General features: G+C 34.6%; 2 protein-coding genes across 3 annotated transcripts in view; one reads left to right on the forward strand and one right to left on the reverse strand.

The window, feature by feature from the left end:
* The window catches only part of LOC120867416 (centromere protein P), a 236,777-nt gene that overhangs the window by 72,140 nt on the left and 143,585 nt on the right, over positions 1–21,052 (forward strand). The gene's annotated exons all lie outside the window — the stretch shown is intronic.
* Positions 1,460–17,634, reverse strand: OGN (osteoglycin). 2 transcript variants are annotated; one of them, XM_040245857.1, is made up of 8 exons: positions 17,522–17,634; positions 16,747–16,785; positions 16,259–16,507; positions 14,756–14,852; positions 7,988–8,146; positions 6,024–6,226; positions 3,669–3,764; positions 1,460–2,853 (listed from the first exon to the last, which is right to left on the reverse strand). In XM_040245857.1, the coding sequence occupies exons 3-8, from the start codon at positions 16,430–16,432 to the stop codon at positions 2,683–2,685; spliced, it is 900 nt and encodes a 299-aa protein (XP_040101791.1). In that variant the 5' UTR covers positions 16,433–16,507; positions 16,747–16,785; positions 17,522–17,634; the 3' UTR covers positions 1,460–2,682. The 2 variants fall into 2 exon arrangements, with proteins under 2 accessions (XP_040101791.1, XP_040101801.1); XM_040245867.1 differs by lacking the exon at positions 16,747–16,785.

The following is a 21,052-nucleotide window of genomic DNA, read 5'->3' on the forward strand; positions in this document are numbered from 1 at the left end:
TTCATCTTTTAATAGACACTTAATTGTTTTCACCTTTTGGCTATTGTGAATAGTCCTTCTCAAGTCATTGGTGTACAAATATCTATGCAAGTCTCAATTTTAATTCTTTTAAGTATATATACCTGTAAGTGGAATTGCTGGATTGTATAATTCTTTCTTTCAGCTTGCACCACTTTACATCCCCAACAGCAGGACATGAGGCTTCCAGTTTCTTCACATCTTTGCCAACATTCCTTATTGTCTGGGTTTTTGTTTTGTTTTTTGTAACCAAACTTTTGGGTGTGACTTGGTATTCTTTCTGGCTTTGATTTGCATTTCCTTCCCTAATGATTAGTGACCTTGAGTATCTTTTCATGTGCTAATTGTCCATTTGTATTTCTTCTTTGGAGCAATGCCTATTTAAGTTCTTTGTCCCTTTTTGCATCAGGTTTTTTGTTGTTGAGTTGTAGATATTTTTTACATATTTACCTCATCAAATATGATGGGCACATGTTTTCTTCCATTCACTGAATTGTCTTTTCATTTTCTTGATAGTGTTCTTTGATGTATAGAAATTTTTAATTTTGAAGTCCAGTTTATCTATGTTTTCTTTTCTTTTTTATCCTGTGCTTTTGGTGTCATATCCAGGAAATTGTTGCCAAATTCAGAATCATACATAATTTTCTATTTATTTTTAGTAGGAGTTTTATGGATTAGCTCTTAAGTTTAGGTATTTAATTCAGTTTGAGTTAATTTTTGTGTATGTTGTAAGCCTGCAGTCCAGCTTCATTCTTATACACGTGAATATCCAGTTTTCCTAGCACCACTTGTTGAAGAGACTGTCTTTTCCTAATTGAGTGGTCTTGATGCCTTTTTCAAAAATCATTTGATTATACATGCAAAGTTTTGTTTCTGGTCTCACTATTCTATTCCATTGGTCTATATGTCTGTCCTTATGCCAGTACCACACTTTTAATTACTGTAGCTTTGTAGTTACATTTTGAAATGAGGAAGTGTAGAATCCTGCAGTCTTGTTCTTTCTTTCAAATTTCTTTTGACTATTTGGAATCCCTTGAGATTCCATATGAATTTTGGTGGGTTTTCCCAGTTCTTCAAAATATTACATTGAGATTTTGATAAGGATTGTTTTGAATCTATAAATTGTTTTGGATAGTGTTGGCATACTAACTTTTCCATCTTTCATTCATGAACACAAGCTGTCCTTCTATTTATGCGTATCTTCTTTAGTTTCTTTCAGGAATGTTTGTAGGGTAAAATATTTTAAATTTTAATCCTCTGTTTCTTTCATTATCAGTGTCAAAAATAAAGCATTATCTATTTAAGATAATGGAAATGAGCATATTTTTTACTTTTATTACTTTATTATGAAATGAAAAAACACCAATAATATTTGTTCCAGAAATAGGATAGAGACCAACTTGATTCTAATTTATAATTGATGTTGGAAACAATGTTGGTGATTTTTATATACGCACTTCAGACCTTTATTTCTAAAGCAGCGATAATTTTATATGCAACCCCAAAGAAGTGTGGAAGCTAAGAATTTTGAATGGGGTTTGGGCAAGAGGAAGGTAATTTCAGGAATTTCAGTCTGGCAGCAGTGCCGTTATAAATCATCACTATTAGATTAGAGATTAATTCTTATCTTTAAACATATCATTTAATCATGGATCTTTAGAAAATGTTGCTGAGATGCTTTCTTATGAATATATGGCCTATTTTCATGAACATGAATGTGTATGGGTGGTTGGGAAGGTGGTGTGCAATAGTAATGCCACAGAATTTGCTTTGTTTTCATATTTTATATTTGGATAAATTTATTGATAAGATTCATTCCTATAGTATAAAAAATATTTTGCAGGTATATCGTAACTGAAAGACTTTACAGTGGAGAACTTTATGGCTATATTCTGAGAAACAGAGTGGACTTTCAGTTTTTTTAATAAGCATACTGATTTTGATGTGCTTAGCTTCCTAAAATGTTTTGTGGTAGACTTAGAATGTTGATTATTTAGAGTAAATAAACTTTTATACTACTTTACTAAAGCTTTTAATTGTGTGACCACAAAACAGAATAATTGAACATTACTATATTAGCTGTTTGTTAAGAGAGTACAGTTATGCTTTATTTGGAAAGTTTTGCTTAGGTATAAGACTATACCCTATTTCTCAGGCTAAGTAAAAATATAGTAGCTGCCTTAAAAGAAAGAAAACAGAGTTCCTACTTCATAATGAATAATGTATAAATCATAAAAGAAAGAAAAGTGAGAGATCCTTAGAAATATTCAGCTTTTCAAAGTCTTTGGAACATATGCCTTAAAAGCTTTAGGGATCAAGTGGAAGCCAGGAAAGACAGTTGAAAGTTTCTTGGACTTATCTTTTAACTTTGTAACGCTTCTTAATTTGGGGTATTTATATAAAAACATACCGGTACTCTATTATGAACTACAGGGATTTTGTAATTCTCTTCAAATATTTTCACATTTCTGTTTTGAACTTAGCGATTCAATCTTACTTTTTACTTGTTGTTATATATAAGACTATTTTTTAACATCCTGCTTAAAGCATAAGTTCCTTCAATAGTCAGATGCAAAATTAATATTAAATATTTATGCTCCTTTAAACATTGTTGAGACAGATTATAAGTATGTGTGTACTTTAGCAATGCTGCATTGATAATGGTTAAATGTATGACCCTACAGGCAATCTTTTTAAGCAGATAAAACTGTTGGGATGTTTTCCCAGGATGATGGGGTTGCCCTCCAAGCGTATCTCTTCAATGCGGTCCCGAATATAACTGGTGTCATTAGCCTTGCAGAATGTATCATCTGTAATTGAAGTTATGTTGTTAAACTGGAAAACAAAAGGGAAAAATTGTTTATAAACTCCAAATCATTCTTTTGTATGCTGTGTAATGAGGTCTGGCAGAATATTTTATCTGTCGATAAAAAGTGATTTTTTAAAATACTCTACATACTATATATCCATCTTCATGGTAATAAAAAACTCTGTCTGAGCAGTCTGAGCCTCCCTTTTTAAAGTCTACAGTATTACTTTGAAAGAACAGACTACTTGCTTTTTCTAAGAATAAAACTCATATATGTAACAAATTTCTGAGTACAAATAAGATTATACTAGCTGGAAAATGTATCCTGTTGTAGAGTGTCAACTCAAAATGGGTACTGTGTCCTTAAATGTACTTTAAAAAAGTGAAAAGGACAAATAAGAATTCTTGTAATGGTGAAAGACCACTTTTAGTTTCTTTTTATTCCCTCTTCACTTTTCTATTACCTTTGATCTTGGACAATAAAGTCAGCTGGGAAGTCTCCAAAAGCAAGTGTTCAGTGCTATTTGGAGAAAGAAACATAAACCACCGGTCTTAGTGTCCCCTAACTTCACATCCACATGTCAGATTAACTAGGAGATGCCAGGTACACACCTGGAGACAAGCCATACTATAAGAGCAGACCTCATACCTGGTGTTACTGATCCTTTGGTTTTGCTCTGAGTAGAACTGTGGCTTCTGGGCAAGAGAGAGCAGTTGACTAAATATTAATTATTTTGATGGGCAACATTTACATATAAGTAAGTGAATTTCCTAATGAATTATAAGATTGACCCATAGTAATTTGAATTAAAGTCTGATACTGTGAAAGGAGCAATCATACCTGAAGATGAATTACACGCAGACTTTCTGGTAAATTAAGAGGCACAGATTCCAAAGCATTGTGATCCAAGTAGAGGAAGGAGAGGTTATTCAGTTTCTGTAAGGGAAAGGTGCTTTTGCTTGAGTTGATACCTGAGATCAGTGCATTTCTTCACGATTCAAGCTATATACACATATATAAGTATACATATGTATAAATACATAGATATAGACATGTATCAATACTATTAATCATTGGTATGGTAGTTTTTGATTTGGTGGGATTTTTTGTTTGTTGTTTACAAGTAGTGTATTTCGGTTCTTTACAAAGGGCAATAGAACCCTAATGCATCCCCATGTCTGTCTACTCATCTGAATACCCAGTCATAGCCAGCCTCAGCCCTCATGTCAATTTGTGGGGCTCTTTAAATTTGTCTTTGGAATAGGTGATGATGTTAATGCTTATGCAGGATTGTATTTGGATCCTGGTACTGCTATAACCCCCTCTTGAACCTCCAGAACTTTCCATTTCAGCTCCACTGACTTGTAGTAGAATGAATATTCCTAAGAGATGTGTGTGCTTGTTAGTAAGATATCTTCCAAACCAATGTATTAAATACGTGGCTGGGTATGGTTTTTTTTTTACCCCCCTAAGGGGTCTATATTAGATTACTCTTCATAATCGATAACCCATTATTGTGTACAATTCTATAGTTTCAAGATAACAGTTTCCCCTGACAGTAATGTTTTACCTTACTTTTTATATACATTCTATGGCAGAATTTTGATTCTTTATTTTTTTTAGAATTAATTTGTTGCTATTTTAATCCTTTCTTAAGCATCCTACGTGTGTGCTTAGTCACTCAGTCATGTCCAATTCTGTGTGACCCATGGAACCCACCAGGCTCCTCTGTCCATGGGATTTTCCAGGCAAGAATACTGGCGTGAGTTGCCATTTCTTATACCAGGAGATCTTCCTGAACCAGGGATCCAACCCAAGTCTCCTGTTTTGGCGGGTAGATTCTTTACCACTGTACCACCTAGGAAGCCCTCTTAAGCATCCTATGGTCCATTATATAAGAATCAAACTCCTGTCTTCCCCAGTGGACCTCTTTACATGGATTAGAGTGACTTGATTTTACCAGTGGCTTTTGCAGCCTTGGGCATTAAGCAAAACTAGAAAATAGCCGACTTTATCATTTTGATGCCAGTTTGTCCTGAATCCTTTCTGTAATCCATATGTAAAATATTCAAATACTTCTTATGTAAATGTTGACCAGCTCCTGTAGGTCTTTAACAAATTGTGTATGTTCAAATTACAAGCATTTTGTTTGTTTGTTTTTAAAGTAAGTCCAGTTTCTGAAAGTCCTGTAAGAGTTCCTTAACTTCAGAGGAACTGTTAGAAATTGTCAAAAGGAGCTACAATCCTGTATTTTGAGCAAGGTCTTCTGTTGCTAACCAGTAGCATGATTGTCTCAGCCTTTTATCTGGGGCTTCTTCCAGGACTGGGAATGAGTACTTCAGATCTCTGGAAGCCCTGGGCTGAGGTGATTACTTCTCTGTAAACTGCATTTTGAGACAACCTGGCTACCTAAATCAAAGTAAATCACCTTCCCCTTTTCCTGAACATTTATTTTCTTGAATGACTAAATTAAGAAATATATTTAATTTTTACTACATACAGAATTTTGTATTAGGTGCCATCATGGAATTCAAAAGAATATCTCCCTACAGAACTCTATGTTCTAATACTTTTAAGTATTAAAAATAAAATTCAGTCTTTAGAGCATGATTTTTCTGGTGTTTATGAATGACTAATACTGTAGAGAAGAAAAAACACAGGAAAACTCCCATTTTGAGGTTTTGGAGACTCTTGGTACCATGAGTCTTTGTCTATGAAAGAAAGTGAAAATGAAATCGCTCAGTCATGTCCGACTCTTTGCGACCCTGCGGACTGTAGCCCACCAGGCTCCTCCGTCCATGGGATTCTCCAGGCAAGAATACTGGAGTGGGTTGCCATTTCCTTCTCCAGGGGAATCTTCCCAACCCAGGGATCAAACCCGGGTCTCCCGCATTGCAGGCAGACGCTTTAACCTCTGAGCTACCAGGGAAGCCTGTCTTTATCTATATAAATAAATATTTGGTGTGTGAACAAAGGAAAGAGATGTGACACCAGGTAGTCCCATGAAACAAAATAAAGTTATTTTAAGTGAGGTACAGGCATAAGCTAGACTTGAATGAGCCTAATAATATCACTATTTATTATGTAATAGTTTTAAAACAAAATTCTAGCCTATAGTTTCTTCTTTTATCATGTTATTATTGGCTGTATAACAATGATACTATATTGTGCTCAGTTATACTATAAAATACTTACTTTGAATGTATTTGCTTTGATTCCTCTACTCTTGATTTTGTTATATTTTGCATTAAATAAAGTAAGCTTGGGAGGGAGAACTGGAAGCTTCAGTAGTTGATTTTCAGCTAGTGTAAGTTCTTCTAACAGAGAAAGTTTTGAAAAAGTGCCATCTTCTATGTCTTCAATCAAATTTCCCGTAAAATCGAGTCGTCTTAAGTTAGCTTAAAGGAAAAATATACAAACAATACATAAAAAATTTTTTTAAATACATGAAGTTAAATTCTTAATTGTGTTGACTGAGGAAAAGCATTTATTTAACAGGTAATTCAAATTTCTTTTATTTTTAGTGCTTTGCAGAACATGTACAATGAATAGCTTAGTAAGTTTTATTGAATGAATACTCAGCATATACTCAGTGCTTGACACTGATGTCATTTCTCACTGGAGTTCTAGAATTTCAGGTTTGGAAGGGAACTTTAAGTTAATAGAGTCCTTCCATCCTTTTTTGTTTGAATTCTCAGTATGCTCAAGTAATTTGAAAGAAATTCTTTGTTGCAAATTATGGAAAGCAAGCATTATGTTTGATTGAATAGAATCATGTAAATATTTTTGAATTTCTTGCCATCCTGTTGCATTGTGATTATGGGTTTGTTTTGTTTGTATTAGTTGCTCAGTTGTGTCTGACTCTTTGCAACTCTATAAACTGTAGCCCACCAGGCTCCTCTCCTCTGTCCCTGGCATCCTGTCCAGGCAAGAATACTGGAATGGGTTGCCATTCCCTTCTCCAGGGGATCTTCCTGACCCAGGGATCGAACTCAGGTCCTCCCATGTTGCAGGCAGATACTTTACCGTCTTAGCCACCAGGGAAGCCCCTGTGATTGTGGGTATATTATCTTAATCTCTTCATGCCTTATTGCTTAAAAACAACAAAGGCAAAAATGTTCCCTAATTTGTTAACGTGGTACATATTGAGAGAGAAATTCAATATGTGTGTGTATGTCTGCATCACTTTTGTTCTGTCTAGGATGATTGGGAGGTATGGTCACTTCTCACTATTTAAGGTAGTCATCTATAAAGTCGACACAAATGCTGAGTTAGTGAATATGGAACCATTGCTCCTAGGCAGTATATGGATTCGAGCCTTTCATCACACGTTTTCATCAGCCAATCAGAAAATTTTATGTGTTTCTTTTTTAAAGGCATCTTATTTAGTATATATTGTTGCTACATTAATATTAAACTCACGACCAACAGCACTGTAACTCACTTAAATGAAGACTGCTTAACACGTATTTTCTCTGGAAGGCACATCACAGCCCTCTTGCAGTTAGGAACAATATACAGCACTTCAGCACTATATTTAGGGAGTGTTTCAAACAGCAAAAAAGCCAAAAAATGAAAAGTGAAAAATATTGCACTAAGTAGACTGTAAACGAGGTGCTTGTTTAAAGCTGAAATAAAGGACAAAGCATCTTGTTCTACCTCACCTGGATGACTCACATTTTTTGCCACTGTGCACATGCTGTGAATAACCCTGAAAGTGCCAGAAGTATTTATTTTGGGGTTACAAATAAATTTTATAAAGTAGGTGAGTTTGAAAACATAAAATCCACAAATAATGAGAAACAACTATATTCAATCAGTTGGAAACTACCAGCGACAGCATGAATTCACTATGGTTAATCTCATAAATGTGTAGTGGAGCCAGTGTGCATTTCTTGGTATAATTTTCTTCAGAAGCCCTCGACAAGATTGGAATATAGAAAATTTTTCTGGGATGAGTGATCCAGGACTTGGACTTGACTGCAGAAGTAGTTGCTGTGTGTGGCGCTCACAGCAACACCCTCCTGACAGGATACTTAAAATACCCCAGCAGTGACTATCCTACATGTGATAGGCCACAGGTACCTAGAAACTTGTGTTTATATGAGTTAAATAACTAACATGAGTTAACACTAATATTTTATTTAAAATTAGCTTACGTATGTCTGCAAAATCTTTGGCGGTCAGCTTTTTAATTTTGTTGAATCGTGCATAAAGATAGGCTGATTCCTTTGGCAAAGGTGGTACAGCGTCAATGTCAACTTCTTCACAGTATACGGAGCCACTTAAACAAACACATAGCAGGCATGTGGGCATTTCTGAATTGGGAAACAAAATCATAAAAATCATTTAAAAATATCTGACCTCTAGTATTAAAATTCTTGCTATCATGAATGTTATTACTAATTTGAAAAGATACTTTACACAGTTATAGATGATAACAGGAAAGATGTTATGGCCATATTAGCTAGTGATCTATATTGTATCTGGTAACTCAGCATAATTTTATTTTAAATTCTGTAATACACAATCTCTTTTATTCTCCTGTTTTGGCAATGATCATTTAATTGCTGAATTGATTGACAGTTACATTTCTTCATTTGCATATCAAAAAATCATAAAGCTGGACTTAAGGTATTATCACTTGGGGTAGTGCAAACACATTTCTAATGAGTTTGTTGTTCAGTTGCTAAGTCATATCCTCCTCTTTGCAACCCCATGCACTGCAGCATACCAGGCTCCCGTCTCCTTCACTGTCTCCCATAGTTTATTCAAATTCATGTCCGTTGAGTTGGTTATGCTATCTAATCATCTCATCCTCTGTCACCCCTTCTCCTTTTGCCTTCAATTTTTCCCTGCATCAGAATCTTTTCCAGTGAATCAACTCTTCGCATTAGGTGGCCAAAGTATTAGAGGTTCAGCCTCAGTATCAGTCCTTCCAATGAAACTAATGAGTAAAATAAACAAAGTATGAACTTGGAATCATAGAGTTTTGAGTTTTAGCTTTGTAATAATCTCCTCCAATCTCCCTTAAACTTAGATTCAAGTAAAAGTCATTTCCAGCAAGAACAACAGCAACAAAAATTTGGAGTCATTGTGGGCACTTTTAGAATCCCATTGCACCCTGTATCATTCATTGCACTTACTTGTCAGGCCTTCAGCCTGGAAGAGTTACTTAGTCTTTGTTTTTCATATCTTTTTACTGTTTTGGAAATTTTTGAATTTTTAAAAAATTTATTTTCAGGGCACTTATTTTGCAGAATGTCTTTCAACTGGGGTTTATAAAAAAGGTTCCCCATTTTTGGCAGGAATACTACAGAAATAATGTTTCATTCTCTGTGTCATGTATCTGTCTCATTCCTTACAATGCTGTCTTGGGTAACTTGGTTCAGTTGGTGTCTGCCATGGTTCTCACCCTATAAAATTACTGTTTTTCACTTTGTAATGAGTGTGTACCTTCTAGAGAAGTACTTTGAGATTCTGAACATCAGGTTTGTTATTAAACTTCCATGTTTTAAAACTAGTTTTCATCTATTGAAGAGTCCTGCCTGAATCATTTACCACTGGGATAGTTGCCAAATAATAATTTTTCTGATTCCGTCATTTCTTCTACATTTGTTAGTTCACATTCTGATATGAGGTGGAATGTTCCCTCCTTATTTATTTTTGTCAGCATGAACTTATGAATTCCTTATCCCATGGGTCATATGTTACTGTCATATTTATTTTGATAATCAAATTGTCCCAGATTAGTCGACGAGAACTCCTAAACTCTGTTTTATCATCCCATAGCCTTTTTGTGGTTCAGTGTTATACAATAAGTTGCACATATTTAACTTGTATAATTTATAAGTTGGATGTCCATCACCACAATCAAGATAATTAACATGTCCATCACTCTAAAAGTTTCCTCATGCTCTTTGGTAATTATCTCTCCCTCACAGTAACCACTAATATCCTTTCTGTTATTATCTTAATGTGTTAATATTATGAATATATTAAGGACCGGAAACACATTTCTGAAACTTTTATATCAAAAGAATGCAGTATATGCTCTTTTGTCTGGCTTCTTTAACTCTGCATAATTATTTTGAGGGTCATCTATTTTTGTATTATCAGTAATTCATTTCTATTTATTATTGAGTTCATTCCAATTTATTCCATTCTGTCAATAGACACAGTTTATACAGTCATCTCTTACATATATTTGGGTTGTTTCCAGTTCGCAGCTATTTCAGAGAGCTGCTATGAACGTTAATGTATGGACTTAATGCTTTCATTTCTCTTCTATAAATACCTAAGCATAGAATGGCTGTGTCTTATTATACATATATATTTTACCTTTTGGAAAAAGTCCTAAACTGTTTCCCAAAGTCATTGTGCCATTTTACATTCTCGTTAGCAGTACATCTAAGTTCCAATTGCTCCACATTCTTTCCAACATTTGATATGTGTGGTTGGACTTTTTTATTTTAGCCTTTCAAGTAAGATGTGTTGGGGCATCTCGTGTTTGAATTTACATTTTCCTAATGACTAATGTGCTGAGCATCTTTTTATGCACTTATTTGCCATCCACATTTTTTGTGTGTGTGGTAAAGTGTCTACTCATGTCTTTTGCCTGTTTTAAATGGGTTTTGCATTATTAGTTTTGAATTATATATATTATATAGATATAAGTCATTTGTCAGATTTATGTTTTGGAGAAAATGTTTTCTCTAATTTCTGGCTTGTTTTTGTTTTGTTTTGTTTTAATTTTTAATCAGTGTCTCTTAAAGAGCAAACATTTTTTTATTTTAATGAATAATAATTGATTCCCTTATAGTTCATGCTTTTTGTGCTGTGTTTAAGAAATCTTTGCCAATTATCAAGTTTTTGTCCTGTTTTCTTTTAAAAGTTGTATAGTAAGTCTTGATACTAGGTAGTGTAAATTCTCTAAATTTATTCTTCTTTAATGTTATGTTTCTTCTAGGTTCTTTTCATTTTTATATAAATTTTAAACTCAGCTTGTTAATTACTTAAAGCCTGTTAGAATTTTAATTGGGACTGTATTGAATCTACAGATGAATTTGGGGAAAATTGAAATTTTAATGATACTGAGTTTTCTGGTCCTTAAATACAACGTATCTCTATCTATATATTTAGGTTTTTTAAAATATCTCTCAGCATTATTGTCTGGATTTCAGTGAATAAATCTTATACATCTGTCATACATTTATACATATATATTTTTTATATTTTGATTAAAAAATTAAATGTCTCTACTATTCTTTGAGAGCTTACTTATTTTCTGGCATGCTGAGATGTCCCATACCAATCCTTGCCCATTCCCGGCCCCAGGTCTGAAATCAGCTATTACTTCAAGAAGTACTGGTCCATTTCAGTGGAGAATGGTATTTAGGAACCAAGGTTTGGGTGTGCATGTGCTCATTGCTACTGGGATCTCATTGTTTCTAGGATCTTTCAGCAAAGAGGACTGGGAAATATATTTATTTTTATTTTGTTCTCTTTTCATATATAATACAGAGAAGGAAATGGCAACCCACTCCAGTATTCTTGCCTGGAGAATCCCAGGAACAGAGGAGCCTGGTGTGCTGCCATCTATGGGGTCGCACAGAGTCGGACACGACTGAAGCAACTTAGCAGTAGCATATATAATACATACATACACACATATATGTCTTTATACATGGACATACTACACATGTACACACATGTATGTACCATATGCTCATATAAAAACATAAACATATCATATGCATATATACACATACCTACTCATACAGGGAAGTAAACATGTCTATATCTTTTTCTGTATATCTGTATACAAACCAGGAGTTGATGCTGATACCTTTCATTCCAGTCCATTCCCACTTCATCTCCATAGTGTTCCTTCTAGCCTTCCCCCTTACCATATCTTTTAACACCCTTCTCTGATTATGAGAAACCTCACTCTCCTGATCCACTTTATATTTACTTTACTCAATCCTAGAACACACATTAAGTAGTTTCATTATTATTAACCTATAACACTATGGGAAACAAACCTACTCATTGGAATTTTAGTATTTGTCTACTGAAAGTATACATCAAAATATTGAGTTACTTCAGTTAGATTTCCCTTCCTGTAATGTGTTATGTTATTCATTTGAAATGCAATTAAGTTTGTATTTTTCTGTTTGTTTGTCAGTTTGGGTTCTTTTTATCTTGTCCTTGTTGATTTTATTTATGAATGTACTATATTTATTTGCTTATGTGAATATAGTGTTGTTCTAAAATCAAATATGCACAGAAAGTGTGCTCAGAGAAGTTCTGCCACCTTTTCCCTGTATCTATAGTTCCTGTCCCCCTCCTTCCACCCCTAGTCCATCTGTAACCCATAGGTAACTAGTCTCAGCTTAATTGCCCTTCTTGAATTTCTTTCACACAAGTGTGTCTTCTCTTATATCCCTTTCATTTTTTAGAAGAGACAGCATACTGTAGATATTCTTTTGCACTTTGGTTTTTTCCACATAATCTCTCCTAGAAATCAATCCATATTTGTTATAGAAATCGTCCTCATTCATTTTCGCCACTGCATGGTATTCCCTAGGTAGATGTACCATACTTTATTCAACTACTCTTCAATTTATGAATAATTAGATTGTTTCCAATATTTTGCTGTTGCAAGCAATCCTTCAGAGATTTTGCATATGTATTTTCTTACTTTTGAAGGTATATCTTTAGGATAAATTCCTAGAGGTCAATTGCTATGTCAGAAAGTAAATGCATATTAGGTTTCATCAGATATTACCAAATTCCTCTCCGTTCTACCAGTTTGCATTACTATCAGCAACATGTCAGTGTCTGACACCCCACAGGTTTTACCAGTGGAATATATTAATATGTTGTCACACTTTTGTCATATAGGTTAAGAATTTTTATCTCAATTTAAATTTACATGTGAGATTGAACACCTTTCATGTGTTTAAGGGTCATTTTTATGTCATTTTGTGAATTGTCTGTTCATACCTTTTGCCCATTTTACCCATGGATTTTTTTTTATCAGTTTCTTTTTCCAGGATTTTTACTTGTTCTTTATAAATTAGAGATATTAACTCTTTGCAGTGGTGTATATTGAAAATATTTTTCTCAATTTTAAGTTGTCTTCGGCTTCATTTATGATGATTTTTGCCATGCAAATGTTTTTCATTTATGGAGTCAAACTTATTGGTCTTTTCTATTATCATCTCTGGATTTTGAGGTATCCCACAGTCAAGTTATCCCCTACTATTTAAATGGTTTCACTTTTTACATTTAGACCCTAATTTATTTGAAGTTTATTTTTCTAAGAGGAATATAATTGTATCCCTTTTTAAGGTTGTCCCAGACTCAGTTTTTAAAAATATCATCTTTGGGACTTCCCTGGTGGTCCAGTGGTTAAGAATCCATCTGCCAATGCAGGGGACATGGGTTCGATCCCTGGTCTGGGATGATGCCACATGGCACAGAGCAACTAAGCTCCTGAGCCACAGCTACTGAGCCCACATGCTACACCTATTGAAGCCTGAGCACCTAGAGCCTGTGTACTGCAGCAAAGGGTAGCCCCATCTGCAACTAGAGAAAACTCACAGACAGCAATGAAGACCCAGAGCAGCCATACATAAATAAATAAATATTTTTTAAAAATAAAAACATCATCTTTGCTTCAGTGATTAAAGATGCTCCCTTTGTTATTTACTAAATTTCTATATGTATTTCTTTCTGTCTGTGGACATTCATTCATGCACCAGTATTATTCTTATTTTACGTATGGAGGCTTTAAAGTATGTTCTAATAGGTGATTTCATGCAGATCTGATTTTCCATCTGAACTTGAGGATCAACCTTACCCAACTCTTTAAAGAAGTTTATTGTTACAGATTTAGGGAGAACTACCATCTTTGTAATGTTAAATCATCCTATCCAAGAGCAAGAAATATCTTTTAATTTCTTCCAGTCTATTTTCACTATGATGCTTTTCAAATTTCTTGAGATATATTTTCTGTTTTGTTTCATTTTAATTTATTGTAGCACTATAGAAATTACTGTGTGGTTTTTTTTCATATTGTCACAAAATAATGGTCTATGAGAGAGCAATAATAAACCAAATAGAAACTAATAAGTAGTACTTTGTAATTTGTTATTTTATAAGTTTGCTATTGTTTTACCCACTCCAGTGTTCTTGCCTGGAGAATCCCAGGGACGGGGTAGCCTGGTGGGCTGCCGTCTATGGGGTTGCACAGAGTCGGACATGACTGAAGTGACTTAGCAGCAGCAGCAGCTATTGTTTTAATTGAAACATACATTATAATGACTTATGTATATAACCATCTCTCCTGTGAATTTCTTAAAAGCAAAAATAATATTTTATTTACTTTATCCTCAGACTATATGTGAAAGTGAAAGTGAAAGTCGCTCAGTTGTGTCCAACTCTTTGCAACCCCATGGACTATACAATCCATGGAATCCTCCAGGCCAGAATACTGGACTGGGTAGCCATTCCCTTCTCCAGGGGATCTTCCCAACCCACGGATTGAACCCAGGTCTCCTACATTGCAGGCAGATTCTTTACCAGCTGAGCCACCAGGGATTTGCAACTAATTGGTATTTAACAAGTATTTCTTGAATTTATTTTATATAGATAGAAGCACACACTTTATAGAGGTTAAACCTAAACTGAACTTTGGTTATTCTTGAATGTTCCTATTCCATGTTTTTCACTTACAATGTGGAATGGTAAATGGTGAAAATTTACAATATATCTGTTTGACTTTATCATTGGAGATAAAATTCCACTGTTTGGATTTACTGTATCCTGATGCAATTTTGAACAATAACAAATAAAGTTCCAATGTAAGCTACTTTTTAAAGCTCTTTTTAAAAATAGGATAATAGAGTATTCATACTTACCATCATTTTCTTTCTTGGGCGGTAATGGCATTATACTCTCATCTTTTTGTAATTGAAAACTTTTCTCATCGGGTACTATTATCATAGTTTCTTTTTCCTATTGGAAAAATAAATGTTTATTTACAATTTGGTAATTTTGGTATTATTTACAATTTGGACTGTAAAACTGAGGGATTACAGAGAGCATTCTCCCATAAATGTTCTGGTTGAACAGTCCCTCCACTCTCCATTTGTCTATTAAGTGCTGTTGAATTCTGCTCCACTTCACAAATATCTTGGTCCCTGTATTTATATTTAGAGAGACTCCTAAAGCAATGTAAAGAGAAACAGAGAACTTTTTTACTTACTACTTTTTAGGGACCAGGAGATTTTGAAAGTATTCTTTAAACAGATTGATAAGATTGAAATCAGCCATGTGAGCCGACAGCTTGTTATAATAGGCCTTTTTTTTTTTTTTTGCCTAAGCACCTGGGAAGCATGACTATATATACATATATTATTAATATATACATATATGATAATAATACTAGCATATTAGCCAACGTCATTGAAAGAAGTTGTAGTATTAACATTTGCTCATCTGTACTGAAAGGAAAGAATCTATTATAACTGTTTACTCTTAAAATACTTATCATCTTATTTATAGTAAGAACTTTTGAAGGAATCAACATTGTTAAGTATTTGGCTGCATCTCTCATTTTCCATTTTGCGTGTGTGTGTGAGAGAGACACATACAGACACACTGTAGGCAGGCAACAGATCCTTATGCGTTGTATTAACTTTTTCTTTGTCCAGTGTTCATTTCTGTGTTCCAGTAAAACCACAAGTACTTACTTAGTCCCTGTACAAGCAGAATATGAAAAATGTGGTAGGAAAGTCATCTCTGTAGACAATGACAGTGACAGTTACTTGGTAAAATGATAGAGCCTAAATTGTTGAAATTGATTGAAAATCGTGCTCCATATTAGTAGTTTTAATTTTTTGATACTGTGTAGTTGACATACATGAATTATTATGAAATCCTGTAGATACAAAATAAGCAGTACTCTTCTATTTATGTACTTGAACTACTTCTTCCTAAAATAATAAACCTTGAGCTAGTAATCCATCTTTATTTCTCCTAATACACATTTCTCCTATTTTATTTTAATATGCAAATAAATGGCACTATGTATCATGACTTAAATGTAAATCTCTGCTGATAAGAGATCATCTTTAAATTGAATTTTCCTTAAATTTTATATTTCAAATTTTAGTTTTCCTTAAATTTTATGTTTTGGTTGTTACAGATACTATTTGGTTTTCATAGAGTCTATTTATTAATTTGGGAAGCATGCATACTTTAAAAATATAATTTAGGGACAGTTATTTTGAATTGTTTTGAATCATTTCAAGTGCTTTTCCTTTTCTCTTACCTTATCAGACACATTCAGAAAAAAACAAAAACATGCATTTAAATGGGTGACTATTTTAGAAATTAAATTTAAAGTAGAAATAAAATACCTTAGTACTTTTTCCATCCAGGTATTTATCCTCATAATCTTGGCTAAAAAACGTTTCTTCAAGATTATCTGTTCCATAATCATAGATAATGCGTGAATCCTGCTGAGATGGTGGTGCTGGCTTTATCAGAGGCACAAACAGGAACAGGAGAAGTGTAGATTGCAGAGTCTTCATTTTAATAGAAATTAAGGTGACTGAAAACTAATAAGCTAGTGGCCTGCTGACTGTGGGACAATACTCTCTTTTTCCCTGGAAATAAAAATGCAGACCATCGAAGCAATATTTAAAAGCTTAGAGGACTTTTTGGCAGGGTATACGCAGCAGGGGCCAGCGAACAGTATTTAACCCTTTGTGATCTTTAATTAGATGCTGAAAGTTTTTATGTATCAGTGATATTCTGAAAAATAGTTTCAGAAATTGGTTTTAGTTCTTTTTCTATCAAAAATCCAAGCAATGTTGATAATTTCAGTTTTTTAATAATTAGGTACCTTGAACAAAGGTATGCAATTGAAGTCTTCTTAGAATACCTGTAATATAAACAGTTAAAATGAAGACCCATGATCCTGTCTCATGTGAGTTAAAAATATCATATTTCAGCTTTGCTACTTTATAAGAACTCCTGATTTGTATTGGTATGAGCAGAAACAAGTTCCAGGAACAGTTTTAAAACTTAAACTTTAAATTTAACATGAAAAATAGTCATTAACACTTACTTTTAGGTGATACAGAATATTGAAAAAGCCATAATTTCAAATTCCTCAGTTTTATAATTTCCATAGATATCATTATTTTTAGTTAATAGCATTTCTTTTAAAATTTAAGGTATGAAAAATGCAAAAATAGTATTGCAGACTAGAAAAATAATAGAACTTTAATCAAAGATTTCAAAGGAATGAAATGGGAAAGATTCTTTTAGGCTCACCACTGGATTTTATCTGGTGGTACACATTTTCTACTTTTTCTTAAGTAACTTCAGACAGAATCACTCAGAATTGCTGGTGCTGCATTTTAGATACTAGTTTGTCAAAAAAGTCAGTGGTTGAAATTAAGCATAACATGGTTTTGTGACTTTTGCAGCACGCTGTTCTTGCCTGCATGGACATTCAAGTTATGCAGTGATATACTTAAGTGCTTGTTAAAAAATAATTGTCCGAGGTAACTGAGACTTAAAAAGATTAAAGATTGCCTTTATATTTACTAAGATTCTTAGATGTCACATTTTAACAAACAATATTTAAAATAATATGTGAGAAAAGAGCCTACCGTTGTAGCTGTTTTGAAGTTTTTTGTGGTTTTCCTCAATAGATGGTCATGGCTTGCATTAGCCCCAAGTGGGAGGGTGAATGAGAAAAGCTGTGGAGTGATTTCAAACTGTTGAATAGAATTTCAGGGCCCAACAGCTTTAAAAGCAGTTTCCATGTGGTAGAGATCTTTGCCAACATTCTTTCTGCAGGGTGAAATGTAGTGTGTTGTACTAGAGAACTAAAATATTTGTAACTGCTGTACTCAGATTGCTTCCACTGATTATCATAAACTTCTGTTATCTTTTACCTTGTGTAATAAATACTCATAGCACAAATTATTTTTTAGTTTAGTTATTTGAGGCCCACTTCCCCCTTTATTTTGTTATATGTAACAAAAACTCAACTGTCAGAATCAGCTTTTTAAATATAAATGTTACAGTTTGGGATTTGATAGTAAAATATGTTTTTGTTTGCTGAATGAAGAAAATAGTATTAATTACCTTAATATTATTTTTTTTTAAGTTGAAATGGTATTTAGATAACTATGTGAACATCTTTAAAGATTAATTTTATCACTGGTATTTTAGCAATCAAAGTAACCTTTCTTTCTCCTCTCAGCTGAAATTTCAGTAAGTGTAAATATGAATATTTTATAAAAAAAAATAGAAAGTGAAAGAATACTGGTTTGTTTTCTTTTCTATTCAAAACTGGCTTTGGAGTTTTTTGAATTTAAGCTTAAATAAACTAAGACATGAATATTTACATTTTGACTTGAATGTAAATTAGTTTAAATTTAGTTGTGATATTCTCTGATTTGGGTTGATTTTATGACTTTAAATTCTTTGAAAATATCAATTTTATGACTTTAAAGTCTTTGGAAATATCTAATAATGAAATAACAGATATTGATTTGTTTTCTGTTGTGTGGCAGGTTTAACGGGATGTTGAGAAGTGAACTGAATAGATGTTGAATAGATTTAGAGAATCTTAGAGGTTCATAGTTTACTATGGTATACACAGTTTTGTACTTTGTACTACAGAAAATTATTTTGTGGATTATAACTTTTTTTCCTTGAAAAGTTATGGCCAGTGTGTATAGTTTTATTGACATTCATTTGTTTGTTGTTATTGTTCAGTCCCCAGTCATGTCCGACTCTCTGCAACCCCATGGACTGCAGCATGGCCAGGGCTCCCTATCCCGCACCATCTTCTGAAGTTTGCCCAAGTTCATGTCCATTGCATCGGTGATACCACCCAGCCATCTCATCCTCTGATGCCCTCTTCTCCTTCTGCCCTCAGTCTTTCCCAGTATCAGGGATGTTTCCAGGGAGTCGGCTGTTTGCATCAGGTGACCAAAATACTGCAGCTTCAGCTTCAGCATTAGTCTTTCTGATGAGTATTCAGGGTTGATTTCCTGTAAGATTGACTGGTTTGATCTTGCTGTCCAAGGGACTCTCAGGAGTCTTCTCCAGTACCACAGTTTTGAAGGCATCAATTCTTCATCTCTCTGCCTTCTTTACTATGCAGCTCTCACAACCATATGTGACCACTGGGAAGACCACAGCCTTAATTATATGGACCTCTGCCAGCAGAGTAAATTCATTCGTTTAGTAGAAGTTTATTGAGTGCCACTTCTCTGCCAGTACTGTAGAAAAATAAACCCAGACAAGCAAAACTCGTTTTCTCCCTTCAAGGAGGAAGAGTTTGTAAGTAAGCAAGAATGGAAGCAAACAAGCAATAGAAGGCACAGTGAGCGACCTGCTACACAAAAATATTCTGCAGTAATCTGGAAAAGGGTAAAGCCACTGAGGCAGCAACAAACTTACTTCTGTAGAGAAAATGAGGGGGTAGTCATGGCAGGAGCAGACCAAGGTAGAATTGCTCTAGGAATAGGAACAGCACATAGGTGGGGAGGATAGATCATTAAGCTAATTTATAATTAGTTGTATATGGCTGGAGCTTAGAGGGAAAAAGAGAAGAGGTTGGGGGGTGGTACATATTAAGAGATCAGGCAGGGTACTAGAGGTCAAATTAAGGAAAAGTCTTTTATACCTTGCTGTGATGTTTGACTTATTTGTATTCAGTGAGAGACCACTGAGAAATTTTTTTAAGCCAGTGAGTGACATGATTCTATTTTCATTTTAGAGATAGCCCTCTAATGTTGCATTTCTGAAGAATACTACTAGTTACCTATTTTATTGGTTATTTATTACAGGTATAGTGATCTAAAATAACACACCTTTATTATCCCACAGTTTCTGTGGCTCAGGAGTCCAAGTATGGCTTTGCTTGTGCATGAGTGCCAAGTTGCTTCAGATGTATCCAACTCTTTGCAACCCTATGGACTGTAGCCCTCCAGGCTCCTCTGTCCATGGCTTTGTTTATATCTCATCTGCAATCAAGGAGTTGGCTAGGGCTGTATCCTCTTTTCAAGGGTCAAGTAAGGTAAAGGTGTATGAGCCCATGTGGTTGTTGGCTACAACTCCATTCAGAATGTGGGACTAAGCCTCAGTCTTGCTCGATGTTAATTGAAGGCCACCCTCAGTTATTTGCAACGTGGCCTCTACCACTGGGCAGCTCATATTATGGCAGATTTCTTCTTCACAGCCCGAAAGGAAGATTAGTGTTCCAACAAGATGAGCAGTACAGTTTTTGTAGCAATCATGTACTTGTAATCATATATGCCATCTCTTTGTAGTGTTTTGAGATCAGAGGTCATATCCACATTGAAGGGGAGATGACTGCACAAGAAAGATTCTAGAAATATTCAGAGTTACACCGAAAAATATGTATGTTCCCTCCCAGAGTTAGCCAAACTAAAGTTTGAGAGCACAGTTCCAAAGACCATCCTCATTTCTTATACCAACTGCAAGTTTGAAAGTTTCTCCAAACCACCCTTACATTTGATAATTTGCTTAAAGGACTCATGGAACTCACTGAAAGCCATTATTTCATGGTTATGGTTTATCACAGAGAAAACTGAAGTGAAATGAAGTCGCTCAGTTATGTACGACTCTTTGCGACCCCATGGACTGTATGTAGCCTACAAGGTTCCTCTGTCCATGGAATTTTCCAGGCAAGAGTACTGGAGTGGGTTGCCATTTATACACATAAATATCACCCAAAGAAAGAGAGGCAGTAGTCAGAGTCTGGGAGGGTTCCACATACAGAACTTGTATTGTTCTCAGGATGTTCTCATCAGTGCCCTCCCAGCATTGATGGAACATGGGTATTGCCAACCAGGAAAGTGCTACTGAACCTCATGGTTCAGCTTTTACTGGGGCTTCATTACATAGGCATGATCAACTGAATATTCCTCATGGTTGAACTCTGCCCCTAGTTTGACTGATTCTACATGACCCATCCTAAACCATATGGTTGTCTTTCTGGCATGGCCAACCTAAGACTGTTGGGTTTGGCCTGTCCCATCCTAAAATCTGTTGCTGTCGTTGTTCAGTTGCTAAGTCTTGTCCAGCTCTTTGCACCCCCATGGACTACAGCAGTCCAGGCTTCCCTGTTCTTCACTATCTCCCAGAGTTTGCTCAAACTC

The sequence above is a fragment of the Oryx dammah genome, unplaced genomic scaffold, assembly GCF_014754425.2.
Source record: "Oryx dammah isolate SB20612 unplaced genomic scaffold, SCBI_Odam_1.1 HiC_scaffold_1, whole genome shotgun sequence".
NCBI classification, from domain to species: domain Eukaryota; kingdom Metazoa; phylum Chordata; class Mammalia; order Artiodactyla; family Bovidae; genus Oryx; species Oryx dammah.

Bases quoted from the DNA above. Each gene is read 5' to 3' on its own strand.
- OGN (XM_040245867.1), bottom strand. From the start codon at position 16,432: ATGAAGACTCTGCAATCTACACTTCTCCTGTTCCTGTTTGTGCCTCTG. The intron at 14,853-16,258 runs GTATTTTATTTC...TTTTTCCAATAG, and splicing joins TGGATGGAAAAAGTACTAAG to GAAAAAGAAACTATGATAAT. The intron at 2,854-3,668 runs GTATGATTGCTC...TTTGTTTTCCAG, and splicing joins TGCGTGTAATTCATCTTCAG to TTTAACAACATAACTTCAAT.